Raw genomic sequence first — 16,024 nt, 5'->3', positions numbered from 1 at the left:
GAAGAGTTATAAATCTGTTCTCATAAGTACAGTAGTTTGTTACAAGTACTTACCCCAAATTTTTGTTGCCACCGAGTGAGTCCTCAGTGCCTTTAGAAGTTTGTGTTTGGGCGGATGACATCGTATTTTTGCTGAACGGCGCCTGCAACGAAGTCGATGTTATGGTGAAATAGCCACCGGGTTTTGGTTTTAAATGCCGATTATTCATTTGCATGTGCACAGTCTTCATGAACTCAATTTGATGTGCCAACTTCTGGATTTGTTCCTGGAAAGTTTTTCGAAAAGAAATTTTTAAATCCTTGATTGGATGCTATACATACGTTATCGGACCTAGAAGCCATATTTCATAAAATGATGAGGCAATAAAAAATCTGATATTCGATATATACAAAGACATTTATCGATATATTTGTCGACAAAATATGGATATTTTTAGTCTCAATCTTAAAGATAGATCGATTTCAGTACTAATATTTGCAACTAATTTTCGATAACTCTCTTTGTGTAAGATAAAAAGCCTGTTGATAACTCATAAAAAGGTCATACCGTGAAGTAAGTGTTGATAACCAACGGTGTAGCTTCTAGTATAGAATGAGGATATATACAAACACATTTATCGATAAAATATCGATATTTACACTATTATTCTTAAAGATAGATCGATTTCAGTACTAATACTTGCAAAAGATTTTCGATAACACTCTATGTCTAGGGCTAAAAGTCTGTTAATAAGTCATAAAAAGGTCGTACCGTCAAATCAGTGTCGATTCAGACAATAAAAAATCTGATAATCGATGTATAAACACATTTATTGATAAAACAATCGATATTTTCATCATCGACAACATAATTGATATTTTTATCGATAAATTTATCGATTAAATATCGATATTTATACTATCATTCTTAAAGATAGATCGACAAATGCTTGCAAAGATTTTAGATAACACTCTATATTTAAGGCAAAATGCCTGTTGATAACTTTTAAGAAGATCTTATCAACAAATCAGTGCCGATAACCCATGATGCACCTTCTAGTATAGGGTGAAATCGACTTTGAAAATGAGAGTGAAATGTTCTTTAGATAAAGTAGACTAGGATTCGAACGGACCCGAACTTGTGTCGACTTACCGACTAGCACATACACACACTCTACTCTTCTAAAGTGAAAGGTATAGTACCTAAGTTTTAATATGTCTTATTGCATGTAGTTGTTATAGCATAACATCTAAACTATTTTATATAAAAATCAGTCTAACCTTCAATTCTTCATTTTCCTGATACAAGTCCGGAGACTCTTCGGGCACCAGGCCAACGCCATTCAACGAAAACGATGCAGTTATACTGCGTACTTTGGCCTTCTGATCCCATTTGTCACCTTGTCCTTTGAGAACACGTGATATTTTCGGACCGAATACTAGAGCAATTGTTGTTGTTGTAGAAAATTGAGTACGTATGAAGCCGAGGAGATATTTGATATCCGGTCCAGCTCTTGGGAATATGAAAAGACTGGCAAAGAGTTTATTAGTAATAGTTAAAAAAATTAAAACCTAAAACCTAAGTAAGATAGTAAGACTCACTGGAATGCGACCATGGTTATGTTAACAATGGCGATGTTGTAAATGGCATAAGAAATGAGACGAGCTTCATTGTACAATGATTCGGCGTTGCGAACATTATAGCAGACACGTATGCCCCAAGCCAGAAAGAGCACCTCGCCGATGGCCAAACTATGGTCCCACCAATTGTAAGAGCACTGCTTGAACTTCAAACCGCCCTGGTCGTAGATCTATGGGAGGACATGAGAGGCATTAAATTAAAATTTGCTAACTATGCAAAAAGTAGTGTAGACTTACCACTTCAGCATACGGTGTAGCTGAAATGGTCCAAGTGCCCAAATAGATGAGCATCACGAGTAAAATCGGCACCATCCATTGTAAGAGTTGTTGATCGGTGAGTTTGACTTTGTGTGCCGATTTAACGCGATACGTGAGAGAGACTCTAAAAAAAAAAGTAATTTTGAATTTTTGAAAAGAAAAGAGAATTACGTAGATGAGAAACTCTAACTTTTAAACTAGGCTCGATGGTACTTTCTTCGTACTTACCTCCACGTTTTCATTAGTAGCGATGTGTATGTGATACAAAATCCCATGTGACGTGTCCACTTTGTCACGATGCACCATGTCATGTCCAAGTAGGGGAAAATTGCCACCATCTGAAAAATTATATGAATTTTTAGAAACTTGATTTTAACATTACTGCGAACAATTTTGTAAACGAAATCCTTTCAACAGTTCAGAAATCTTAAAAAAGTGCTGTGATCGAAGTCTGTTTTGAGGTTTGGTTGCATGGTCTTGTAGAACTCATTACCTTTTCGACTTTTCTTAACAAAACTTAAAGAAAATATTTTCAAATGATCGTATCATGGAAGAAGTTCTACTAGGCTCCTTAATTGGATGTATTCACATTACCGAAACCCATTAGGGAACAAAGTTCTATCTCGATGTTCCACCTTTAGTCAAATATTTGCACAGGTCGATTGAAAAGTCCCCGGCCTGACACATACATAGATGGGGTTACTGGAACTAAATCCATAAGATTTTTAGTTGGCCTCAAACGAGCTCACTTTTGACCAAAAACAACGAAGAGTTGGCGATTCGGAGTAGTTGTTGGAGATGCTCAAGCGTATTAAACCCATGGTTTTACGACGAAAAGTGACAATGGACGAAACATGACACCATCATATTACTCCGAAGTCTAAGCGACAGTCATCCGAGTGGGCTGAATACGTTTGTATTTTGGAATGCGCTTGCAATAATTTTTACTGACCACCATGAAAAAGAAAGGACAAGCAACAACATTACTGGACCGTTTGAAAGACGAAATCGCTGGCCACATCTGAAGATAACGAGAGTTCTGTTTCACCAAGACGACGCATCATGTCCCAAGTCAGTGAAAACGAAAGCAAAAATCTATGAATTGGATTTCGAATTGCTTTTGCATGCACCGTATTCTTCAGATCTGACCCCCAGTGACTATTTTCTGTTCTCAGATCTCAAAAAAATTCTCGCAGGGAAAAAACTTTCGTCGAATGAAGATGTAACAGCCGATTTTGAGGACTTTTGAATCAAAGGCCAAATTGTGCTACAAAAATGGTATCAAAAAGGCGGAGGGTCGCAATAATCACTGTATTCCCCTTGGGAACTATGTTGAATAAAAACAATGTTAAACCGGGGACTTTTCAATTGACCTGATATTAATTTTCTCTAGCTGTATCTCTGGAACATTATGGAATTATGGTTTTGTGAACTTAGTCATAAAAGTTGTTCTAAAACCCCAATCGACTTCTAAGCACTACTACTGTATTTCTTGATTCGTAAAAAATTCTTAGAGGTTACGGTAGAAAAGCCACCGGCATCCCACAACTTCTTTATTAAGTTCATATGAATTCCAAGATGCAGTATAGTAGTAATCGAGCGTTCACTGGAGCGCGTGTGATAAGCCGACATTTTCAATGCCCTGTGATCATCGTGCTTTCTAAGTTCAAGCTCTTGTTTTCTGAATGGTACATACTAAACAATGTCCTTTCAAAATGCCTGTGATGGTCTGTTGTTCATAGGTACATGAGCAGCCATCACATGAGTTCTTCGGTCTAAAAAAACTATAGGATTGGGTTGTGGTCTAATCGAACACGGATTGATTGACGCATACTGCACTCGAATGTATATAGTACGTTTCATAAAGATCTTTCCGACAGACTTATTGAATCTGGGATTCAACAAAAATCAAAAATCCTCGGTACACTCTTTGGCAGTATAAAGCTTCCTCTCTTCGAACATTCCCCCTTTTTTACTTTTGGAAGCATAAAAGTAATCAAAGAAGTTCCAAAGTCCTACCTATAACACTAATCCATCTCTGACTATATAAAACATATCCAAGAATCTTACGGCTCACCTATATTTGGCACTTACCTCTAAATACATTATTGCGCATCCAATTAGGGTAATTAGTAAAAATATTGGACTGGCCACTTTGAAAACTTTTACTTTGCGATGATGGAAAAGATAACCTGCCAGCACAAAAGTACCAATGGCACAGCCTATTGATATTACTAAAAGCGATATTCTAAAAGTAAAAAAAAAAATTTATAATGAAATTGGTATTTAGATTATGAAGAAATCTCCTCTTTCGCTGGTATTTACCTAAAAGGCCAATTATAATTGGCCAAACATGGCTCGGGCCCCGTACAGAAATCACAGCCGGGCTCACATTGCAGGCAAGTAAAGACGTCTGCATAATAATTGCTCACATTCTCCTGATGCTCCTTCCATGCGATCTCCATAATGGTGCCATTAAAACCGTCGGGATGTCGCATCGAGTAGAAACCGCGCCGACAAAGGCACTGATAAGCGCCACGTGACCAGCTATTTGGTGTGGAGAGAATTTTGCTAGTGATTATTGTCGGCGTCTCCGTACTGGGGACGCGATAGTCGCACTGCAAATAAATAAATATTCAATAACTCCAACTAACAGATTAAGTGCGCCCTTTTGGAACACTTTTGTTACATCGTAATATAGTACGAGCCTAATGCTTACTAACCTTCATAGTATCGCGATGGCATTTGTGTGAGCCATGAAATGCCTGTATATCCTCTATGGATTCGGGAGCTGGTGTATCGGTGAGGTGCAGTCGTCGATTTTGCATTTGCTGGAAACTTAAACGATAAATGGGAGCTTCACACTGATTGACCCTCAGACCGGTTACATCGATATCGATACTGATGAAGCCACGTAAACCGTGTCGTCCACTCGGTGGTATTGCGATACTATAGGAGAGTATCCATTTACTTAAAGTACAGGAGAAATAGGGGAATGTCCACCATCCTTTATAATACATATTCGGTGGGCTTGGTGCAAATTTGGGTGAGCGTAAAGTTGGCGATGTGTTCTCATCGTCGAACCTTGAATAAATAGAATTTTGTTAACGGAGTACTGTTGTAGGTAAAAGCTTTTGAAAAATCTAATCGAATTGGTGAAAAATGACTACAAGCTGAGAACAGCTATCTTGCAGACAGCTCGAAGTAGCTGAAACCCTCATTCTGGAATACTCTTTTTCCAATAAATGTCGAAGAAATGAACATAATTTGAATGTCTGGATGTTGAGCTACTTCTTACATTGTACCTTATTTTGTTAAATGTACACCCCTAAAGGACTGTAACTAAGTAGGTTTAAGGGAACAAAGTAAAGCGTTTTTACTCCCGACAAACTCAGCTTCAACTCTTTGAAACGAAACATTGCCGCGATCCCCATGTTCCAATCCAAATATAATTTGCTGCATCGGTGAATTACTTTCAGAGTGCTATCAAAAGCAGTCAGCCCTCAATAGAAGGGTTCTGGAATCTCACCACCTACCTCTACAACCAGCAAATGGCATGCCAAGTTAGACTAAAGACTGTAGACTATAATGTAAAATAATTACAGTTCACCACTTACCATGGATAACTCTGAATCGGCTTTTTGCCAATCTGCAAGCCATCCTCTTCGTACCGCTGCAATTCGCCAGTCTTCTCATGATAACTTTTCACCCACCAAACATACGACTGCACGGCACCATTGGTAAGGTTTAGTGCTAAAATTCTAGCGCCAGTGGTGGAGTCGTCACTAAGTAAGCCCTTGGCCAATGCATCACTGAGCCCTAAACGAAAGTCGATAATTTCAAATAAGTATTATCCATATCGAAGGAATGAGGTTATGTTACAATAATTACTGGCATGTAGATTGTAGTAAATATTTTTTTTAGACTCACCACCATGTCGTACGATTCCAACCTCCTGCAATATTGAGGCCACCAAATCGGCCTTTTGTCGTGCGCTCTCATAACGCTCGGAATTGATTGGCACTTGCAAAGGGCGGTATAGTGTAGATATGCAAAGGGTGCCCAAATTTTCGGTGGCGATATCATGTACGGTTACCAGCGACTGTTCAATAGCGTCCTGTAAAAATTCAAAAAAATATGTGTAAAGAACATTTTTATTTTTTTTTTTTAATTCTTAAGGACTGAAACTAGAGATTATGACACTTTTTTGACGTTAGTTTTTTTACCCTGAATACGGTAATATAAGGTTTGCCACGAAGTTTGTAACACCAAAAGAGTATATTATATATCTAAAGCATCAGTGTGACGAGCTGAGTCGATTTAGCCATGTCCGTTCGTTAGTCCGTACGTCTGTATATACCCGAACTAGTCCCTCAGTCTTTGAGATATCGATCTGAAATTATGCACACGCCATTTGCTCTCCAAGAAGCTTTTTATCTGTAGGAACCCCAAATATCGGACCATTTTAGAAAGCTGCCAGACATACTGTTCGATTTAAATTTAGGCCTTGTATAGAAAACTTTTTTATTTGCCAACTTATCTTTACGGAGTTTGGCACATATCATTGTACCAGGAAACACTACAGTATTCGAACATATTGTTCGGACTGGATGTCTGCAACATATAGTTCTCACATATAATAACCAATAAAAATCAAAATAAAGTTCTTTTATACCCTGAAGAAAGCCTAGGTGCGGCCGTAGTTAGGTTAGGTTTGCTTAGGTTAAGATAGATGGCTGATCCCTCAGCGTGACGGAGGGATCACAATCAGAGAGTACATTGAGTCCTTTAAAGTCCAACGCAAAACTCTTGTGGCAGGATATTAGCTATTGGCAAAGCGTCCAAAAGCTATCGCAATTACGCTAAGGTGCTTTTTGTCGATTTTTGGCTATATGACCTCAATATCTAAGTGTACGAAAGCCGAGGTGTTTTTGCCTTATTTAAAAAACGGGGCATTTGAAGAGAAAATGTTGAGAGGTTTCTATCTCATCTCTGATCTCTGATGCTGGCATTCGTTAAGCTGTTCAATCTTGCTGCATGAATTCCGATCGTACAGTGTCCAGTTAAAAGGCCAGAAGGACCCTACGAATGCAGTTGATTAGCGCTTGCTGAATTGGTCTGAGGCCCAACGATCCAGTAGCAAACCACAGAATCACACGTAGCTACAAGCCGCTCTCATTCTGTAGTTGTTGAGACTGAAGTAACCGTCCTAGCAAACTCATCAGCCTTACAGTTTCCATCAATGTCGCTGTGGCCAAGTAACTTGATGCTAGAGCACTTGATCTAACTTGATCTAGGCACGCCTCCACTACTCTTGAGCATACAGCCAACGAACTCAAAGCTAATATCACCAGTCTGAAGGAGGCTGTGTTCTAGAGCAGTAGATCTACTGCTACCTTTATGGCAACTGCCTCTTTTTTGAAGACGCCGCAGTAGACAGGAAGCCTAAAACTGGAGTTGATGGAAAATTCCCCACAATGTACTTCTCCAACAACACTCTGAAATTTTGATCCATCCGTAAAAAAGCTCACTCAAAAGAGTGTGCAAGGCAGTGATCACTGACCTACTTTTGCTGCAGATCAATCAGTTTCTCTAACGTCTTCAATAAGAATAAGATTCAAAAGGCTCCAAAAGGATGTGCAGTCCATTCCAGGCGCTACGATGGCTACGGCCGAAGTTAAAGTATTTTCGATTTCGGTCGTTACGTCATAATTAAAAGGCTTTCTCTGTTCACAATTTTATGAAGATTTGACAATTTTAAGGGGTTGACATTTCTCATTATTTTGCACTCTACTGAAGATGTGCCTTGAATAAGGAATTTTGTAACCATTTCTGATGGTCTCTTGACCTTCGGCGTCGAATCGAACCAAATAAGCGTCCAAAAGCTCCCCTTTCGCATCTGTAAAAACCAAAATCAAACCGAACTTTTGCTTAAGTGGACGCGAATGTCGCTCTTAATGGAGGAAAAAAATATATTTTCGAACGAACAGTCCACTGTGGTGAATATTTTATTTTTACTGCAAAAATATAGTGCCTTAATAACATAACGGTATTCAACTTAGTTCATAAAAGGCTATCTACAGCAGAGTTGATTTCGTTTATTTTTGGTGCTCGCCTGAGCGTGTGATGTGTGCAAAAAGCGTCCTGCTGCTATCAAGCTCCGGTTCGGGTTTTTCACAGCGCGCTCGTAAGCGTAAATAAGTGTTAGCATATTTGTACCCTTATTTAGAAGTATGTAAAAAATATATGTATATCATGTTTATTTATAGACTCTCCTTTATATCTGCATGTGTGCAAATTTGGCAGAACAGTACCGGACGATTTAGAAATTAAAGATTTATTTTTGACACAAAATATGCTAAAATGCTAAAAATTTAATACAAAAAAGAAATATTGATTTTGAAGGGGAAAAGACAATTGAAGCAAAAACTTGGCTTGCTGAGGAGTTTCCAAACACTGTCCTAGGAAAATCAACCATTAAGAATTGGTATGTTAAGTTTAGACGTGGGTAAATGAGCACCGAAAACGGTTAACATAGTGGACGCTCAAAAAAGGTTGTTATCGATGAAGGCATCAAAAAATTCCACAAAATAATTTTGGATGACCGAAATATGAAGTTCTTCAAGATAACAGAGACTTTAAAGGAATCTACTGAACATGTACATCATATCTTGTTCGAATATTTGGGTATGAGAAAGCTCTGTGCAAAGTGCAGGCCGCGCGAGCCCAAAACAACGACGAGTTGGTGATTCGGAGCAGCATTTGGAGATGTTCAAGCGTAATGGGACAGAGTTTTTGCGTCGATATGTGACAAAGGATGAAACATGGCTCCAAGATTTCATTCCGAAATCTAACCAATAGTCATCCGAGTGGACTACACATGATAAAAACGCTCCAAAGCGTAGAAAAAGCCAACAAATAGTCGGCTGAGAAGGTTATGTCGTCTGTATTTTGAGATGTGCATGGAATAATTGTTGTTGAGTACCTTGGAAAAGGGAGGATCATCATCAGCGACTATTACATATGAACCATTTGCAGCACGAAATCCCCGAAAACGGCCACATTTGAAGAAAATGAAATTGCTGAAAATGAAACGATGGCAAAAATCTGTGAATTGGTTTTAGAGTGGCTTCCGCATCCGCCGTATTCTCTAGAACTGGCCGCCAGTGACTATTTTCTGTTCTCAGTTCTCAAAAGAATGCTCGCTGGGAAGAAGTTTTCGTTGGATGAAGAGGCGATCACCGAAACTAAGGCCTATTTTGAACCAAAGGACAAATCGAACTAAAAAATGGTATCGAAAAGTAGAAGCCTCGCGATAATCAGTGTAACACCCTTGAATATTACATACTTCGAACTTGAATAAGAAAACATTTTACAAAAAATGTGTTTTACTCTGGTAGGCCGCAGACCTTTCAATTGTCCTGTTATTAAAAAAACAATATTCAAATTTTAAAGAGAAGAAAGCCCTAATTTTGATAGAATATAACATTAAGGACCCTCCCTATAACCGAAATAATCCAATTAACTCTCAAAACCTTTGTTTGCTTAATTTGTGAAAAGTTTTCTCTCTATATTTTTTCCAATAAATAAGTTAAATACTAGTTTGATGGGGTTCTGAAAGACGTTACTTAGAAATCAGGCTTGTCCTAATATGATGTAAAAAAAAATAATCGTGTGTTTTACATAACGGAAACTGAACGCAAGATTTCTCTAAAAGCTCGCATAAAATACCCTAATACTCATATTCTGACAGGATTAATATCAACTAAAATTACAGTATTTGAAAAATTATAAAAAATTTTAAAGAAAAATCATTCGGTTTTTGGGTTTCCAAAATTTCTTGAAAACCCCGCACAATAACTATGTGATCTAGAAATCAATTAGTTCTTAAGAGAACAGTATTTTAGAAGTCGCTAACAATACGTTCACGAAACTAACGAGACTAATGAACTGAGGAAATTGACGAAGTTTGAAGTACAGACTCCGCACTCTAGATGGTTGAACTGATTTTTGAATGGTCACTTTCGGCAAACAAATCTTGAACGGACCCAAATTTCTATCTAGATTCTCTAGGTGGCAGTATTATAGATATAATTCTTGGATTGTTTTACCTTGGTTAGGTTAGGTTAGATGGATCAAAGATCGCACGTTGACAGCTATATGTAGTCCTTTGTGATGTCATAGAAAAGAAGAACTCTTGTGTTCGAACTTATAAATTAGCAGAACGCCTAGTAGACAATACAAATTTGCAAAGGCGTTTAATTTCCACTCCCGCCAATTCGGTGGGATGTATGAAGGTATGCGCTCCCAAGAGTTTAAGTCTTGACCTCCCAAACGAGGGACAGTCAAGAAGGAAATGTAGAGTTGTTTCCACCTCATCTTCTTACATACAGCTTCTGCAAATAGCGTCTGGTAAGATTGTCAACCGCCAATAGGGCAATGGCCTGTTAAAAGCCACACAACTACAGTCTAGCCTTATTGAGCGCGATCACTAGACCTTCTGCGATCGATCTTGGACAAGGAAGCTTTTGCGACAGCGCATGTACCGATGGTGGCCTAGCACTGGCTAAGCCCAGCTGTCTAGAAGTAGAAAACAATGGGATACGAGAGCACCGACCCGCTCCCATTCTACCGATAGTGGTTCTAAGTTGCCTTTCCTTGCTAGCTCATCAGCTTTACAATTTCCTGCGATTCCGTTATGGCCCGGCACCCTGCTTTACCTTGAATCCCTCGCCTCTTCGTTAAAATATTATTTACCACTCTTGGTTCAGTTCCATCAAATACTTTGTTCACTCAAAATGTCTCTCCTAACTCAATTACTTCGTTCTCTATTCTCATGGACGGAGTTATCACATATACTCTGGTATCGTAGAAAAAGAAGGGGCCTGTTTATAATTTGATAGTTCTAATTTTATTACTATGAATATGTATGTTTTTTTAGATTTTAGCTGACTTCGATCGATTTTTTATCATAAAATTTGATTACAAAAATTTCTAACATTATGTAGTTGTGATCGATATGTTTTAGTGTAAATCCTTTTTATGAGCCTTAAAAATAAAATCTCTTAAAATTAAGACCAACCCTAATAGAGTATTCGTGATGACTTTTGTGTCTACATATACATAATATCATTAAACCAGATAAGCGTATTATTATATCCACATACTCATTCGTTTGTTTGTTCGGATTACTTAACCTCAAAAGTAAGACGGGGTACGCGTTAAGTGAAAATTACATCTATTAAATTCATATAATCAAACTGCTACTCACTCTGGTGACAATATTGCCGTCGCCGATGCGTATAATACTTTTGAAATTGACAGATGTGGCTGCCGTAGATGTTGTCCCCGCCTCGGCAGCCACCAACGTTCCAGCAACAACTTCAGCTTGCAACACTAACAGTGACGCCAGTAAAAGCACGATGCACAGCTGACTCGCTTTCATGCATAATGGGTGACACTTTTGACATGTAATTCGGTTTCTTGTAATACATTTGTTGTGCCGATTGCTGATGTCGCTCGCAAGCGAATGTCTGTATTGCCCAAACCAGTGACATTTTGCGCTTTGTTTGATTTTCGTTGCCCGATTTGTAGTTGTTGCACAATTCACTTTCGATTTCGTTTGTTGACAACAATAATTTGTTGACGTCCACTCTGCTCGCGGCCATGTTGTCAACAGGCATTTCATTGTTGTGTTGCATTTGCCGACGAGCTGTGACGAAAAATGGAGATGAGGATATAAAATGATTAAAATTTCCGAGTAGAGAAAATTAATAGTTATAATAATAATAATAATAATAATAATAATAATAATAATAATAATAATAATAATAATAATAATAATAATAATAATAATAATAATAATAAAAGTTTAAGGCTCACAACTATTAGTTGCTAAGGCCGGCGAAATAGTATACTTGTATTGCCAATAACTATAAACAATACATTTCAAGCCGAGGTTACTCCGATCTATTGCTATGAACATGAACCGTAGCCTCCTTCGGAGAACAGGCTAATCAACCTGACCGAAAAAAACAGAACACCAAATATGTGGAGATGAGCAAAACTTGGACGGAATCGAAAAAATTGCAACTGTTTTACAATCTGGTGTTAGATTACGAGATTTTCCAAAGCAAATACTGTGCGAAGTTAATTTACTTTTAATTTTTGACCTTTGAGAAATACCGTTAAAAAGAATAGTCAGTTTCTGACGCAATTTTCTTACAAAATTTACAAAAAAACTCTTCTTATTTTATGAAGAAGTCCTCCATTCACCTCTATTAAAGACGATAAAATCGAAACTGTTAAAGAAACAGTGTTTAAAAATCGTTGCGTAAATATCAGAAAGATAAGAGAGGACCTCAACATCTCTTATGGACTGTCTCAATATATTTTGATAAATGTTCTGGACATAAAGCCCTACTTGTACCTTTATCTTTTGTAAAAATGGCATCGAGGTGGCAAAGAAGATGACTGACAACGTATGTGCGGACCCCACATTCATCACTTCCTTTATTACAGGTGACGAGACGTGGGCTTATGAATATTATATCCAAAGTGTTCAACAAACTAGCGAATGTGGCTCTAGAAATGAGCCGAAGCCGAAAAAATCAATATTCTCTGAAGACTATTTTTAAGGCGATAAAAAAGTTAAACTAAAATTAGTTATTTTTGTCATTTTGGGTCAAATTTGAACATATTTATTTTGTTAAGGTTCTCATAAAAAAAGCCATAAAGCATCCGGCAGAACCTTGTAACACTACGAGTATCTCGATACCTTTCGGTATAAAAAATAATAAGCCGCACAAAACTCAATTATGTTTGTGTTGCACATTGCTCTACCAAAGAAAACGAGACTCCTCTTCACAGTACAATTACCAATGAGTATTCCCATTATGTTCTCAGAGTATTTGATAGAAGTACGGCGCAGGGTTGGTGAATTTAATGCTGGCTAATTAATGCCTAACCTCGCCAACAACTGCTTCGAGTCACTACGAGATAAGGCTTTTCCTAGTTGTAATGGTTCTAACTGGTCATTTCCCTATCGATACATAGAAGTAGTCATATATCGATATATGTATAATATTATGGATATGCTAATAACATGTCGGAGTTCACGAATAAGATAGAGGCTCTTCCGTAGCATCAGTTGTATAAGACACAGTAGAAACATTCCAACTGCTTCTTCGATGTCCCGCATTTAGGTGATCGAGGTGTAAACAACTGCGAGCTCACTCTTTCAGACATACTTGTGAGCTGATGAGCATAGACCCAAAATGCTTTAGTAGATTTTTATTGGCTTTAAAGATAAGTATTTGTCGACTTATAAGTTATGATTACAAAACATTGTTTTCTAACTTCACAAATAGCTGTGTATGGTAGTTCAAGTGCGATCCCCATCTTGACCTTCAACTATTGAATCTAACATAACTTAACCTAAAGGATATTTCTTATAGAGTTATTATCATTTTGACTTTAATACTCGTAGTTAGCAAGTTTTGGGGAATTTTTAGTTAGAACGGAATTAACATTACCACATCAAACTTATATTATTAAGACCTTGTGGTCATTTCACCACCTTTTCTGACGAAAAACCTAAGATATAGCCGTTTATGAGCAAGTCTACATGACAGATTTACAGGCACATTTCTTAATATGTTGCGGTCACTAACAGTTCATCCCAACTTTAGTTAGTCCCATAACTTTAGCTATGGTTTCGTGCACTTATTGTAACATCCTGTTTGAAGTTTTTGACATTTGATGGTCTTTGTTGAAATGAGGCAATCACTTGCCTGCAGCTCCTTTCACAATTTTAAAAATATATAAGAATCAATAATGGCTTCTCCGATAATTATTGCTTTGGCATGCAAATGACACTAAACAGTTATTTTTTCTGAATCTAAGGGAGCCTGGAGAGTCTTTTCAGAACTATCAATACTACAAATACAATAATTTTGATTTTGGGTACGTAAACCCTTAAGAATGCCCGCAAAACTAATACGGTTGTGTAAACTGACGTTGAGCAATACCAAAAGCTCCATCAGGATCGGGAAGAACCTCACCGAGCCGTTCGATACTAAACGAGGTTTCAGACAAGGCGTCTCTCTATCGTGAGACTTCTTCAATCTACTACTGAAGAAAATAGTTCGAGCTGCAGAGCTGAATAGAGAAGGTACAATCTTCTACGAGTATAACAGTGTACAGCTGCTAGATATCATTGGCCTCAACATCCGCGCGGTTAGTTCTGCTTTCTCTAGACTGGGTAAGGAGCACGTCACTGTTGACAGTCCAAACTCCGAAGTCGTAGATAATTTCGTCTATCTTGGAACCATCATTAACCCCAACAACAACGTCAGCATCGAAATCCAACGCAAGATTACTCTTACCTACAAGTGGTACTTCGGACTGAGTAGACAATTGAGAAGTAAAGTCCTCTCTCGACGAACAATATGATGCAGAGCCATGGACGATGACAATACCCGATGAATCGCGCTATGAATTTTCGAGATAAAGGTTCTGCGGAAGATTTATGGTATTTTTGGTATTGACAACGGCGAATACTACAGTCGATGGAACGATAAGCTGTATGAGATATATGACGACTTGAGTTCAGCGAACTAAGAGATAGTGGCTACGCTAGCTAGGTCATGTCGTCCAAATGAATGAAAAGACTTCCGTTCTGAAAGAATTCGACGCAGTACCCGCCGGTGGAAGCATAGGAAGAGGAAGACTTCCACTCCGTTGAAAAGACCAGGTGGAGAAGGATCTGGCTTGGAATCTCCAACTGGCGCCAAACAACGAAAAGGATGAAGGACTGTAAACTCGGCTATAACCGCCTAAGTGGTCTCTACGTCAATAAAGAAGAAGAAAAAAACCTCATGAAATATGATCGCTAAAGATGATTTCACAGTAAAGTCATCAAAGAAGATCTTCCGTACTGAAAGAGGGCTTAGGGTCTCCCTTTTGCATGATAATTAACCAAAGAGGGCTAAACTGTCAAACACATACCTGTATTTTGGTTTTAAGAGCTGGTTTGACAGTCCAAATACGATACATATACCTTAAAAAGCACCCTATAATTTGAGGAAATTATCTATATATTCGTCAAGGGAATTACACATTTGCATCGCAGATTGGACAACATTATTCTTGTGGATATGGAATGGTTGAAAAATAATAATAATTAATGCGGAGCACCATAGTTACACATAAACCTACATACGTATTACATTGGGTTAAACAATGCAATTAAGCACCAACTATTATGGAGCGCATTTTTCCACAACATGAGGCAATTTCAATTACGCCACAATGCGTATATCCTTATATACCATAACATGTAAGTGTGTATAAAATACATACATATTTACAACTGCAAGAGTGGGGAGCGGTTATAGCCATGAGGTTTCTGTGTATCTACGGACCTTCTTGCACGAGTCGAAAGTAAATGATGAAGAAAAATTATCATGTCAGCGATTTTGTATGATTTAGCCAGCGGTACGACAATGCTTATAGCCTGCCATATCTACAGCTTGACTGTCATCCAGCACGTTAACTAGCCGAAGGCACTAACTACTCCCTTATTGAAGATAAAAGAACACGATACCATTATCCCGCACCACAACTACCAACAACGAATCCCTTCCAAACGAAGAAGGAGAAGAAGTGTAAAAGCGGAGGAAAAACGCTGTATGCAGATATAACTGTATACATGTGGTATGTAAGCCAGTGCCAACATAATAATGGCGCGCTGTAAAACTGCCTACGAGAGAGGAACAAAGCACTGCAGCAAATGCCGCAAGCGAAGCATAACTAAGCGGCGTCCAACACATTTCTGTCAAATCGCCATCATCGTAATCATTTTCTCATTCTTCTTAAATGGCCAATTCAGACCGGGAGCGTGATGAAATGGAAAATATCGAAAGAAAAGAACTAGCGTCTAGTGGTTTTGAATAAGATGGCCGGGCCGCTAATAAAGTGATAACACCAACTACGTTGACTTGCAATGTAGGAAATACATATGTGTATGTGTATGTAAATATGTACATATATACGATTGCCATCAAATGTTCGTTTCTGTATGCGCCATAAATAGTAGGCAGATTTCAAGTTATCGAGCTCCATAGGGACCAAGTTTTCGATACCCA

At 38.2% G+C, this 16,024-nt stretch overlaps 1 protein-coding gene across 1 annotated transcript in view; it reads right to left on the bottom strand.

Moving 5' to 3' along the window:
- LOC120768570 (probable G-protein coupled receptor CG31760) overlaps positions 1-16,024 on the bottom strand; it is a 34,432-nt gene that overhangs the window by 105 nt on the left and 18,303 nt on the right. Inside the window, exons 2-12 of the mRNA XM_040095319.1 lie at positions 11,149-11,589; positions 5,808-5,994; positions 5,495-5,696; positions 4,601-4,961; positions 4,203-4,495; positions 3,972-4,125; positions 2,106-2,215; positions 1,857-2,001; positions 1,581-1,789; positions 1,260-1,509; positions 54-265 (exon numbers count right to left, since the gene is read on the bottom strand). Coding sequence (XP_039951253.1) covers positions 54-265; positions 1,260-1,509; positions 1,581-1,789; positions 1,857-2,001; positions 2,106-2,215; positions 3,972-4,125; positions 4,203-4,495; positions 4,601-4,961; positions 5,495-5,696; positions 5,808-5,994; positions 11,149-11,565 — 2,540 coding nt within the window. The 5' untranslated portion in view covers positions 11,566-11,589. The remainder of the gene's footprint in view (positions 1-53; positions 266-1,259; positions 1,510-1,580; positions 1,790-1,856; positions 2,002-2,105; positions 2,216-3,971; positions 4,126-4,202; positions 4,496-4,600; positions 4,962-5,494; positions 5,697-5,807; positions 5,995-11,148; positions 11,590-16,024) is intronic.

Source organism: Bactrocera tryoni, chromosome 2 (assembly GCF_016617805.1).
Source record: "Bactrocera tryoni isolate S06 chromosome 2, CSIRO_BtryS06_freeze2, whole genome shotgun sequence".
In the NCBI taxonomy this organism is placed as follows: Eukaryota; Metazoa; Arthropoda; class Insecta; order Diptera; family Tephritidae; genus Bactrocera; species Bactrocera tryoni.
This window is presented reverse-complemented; position numbering and strand designations above follow the sequence as displayed.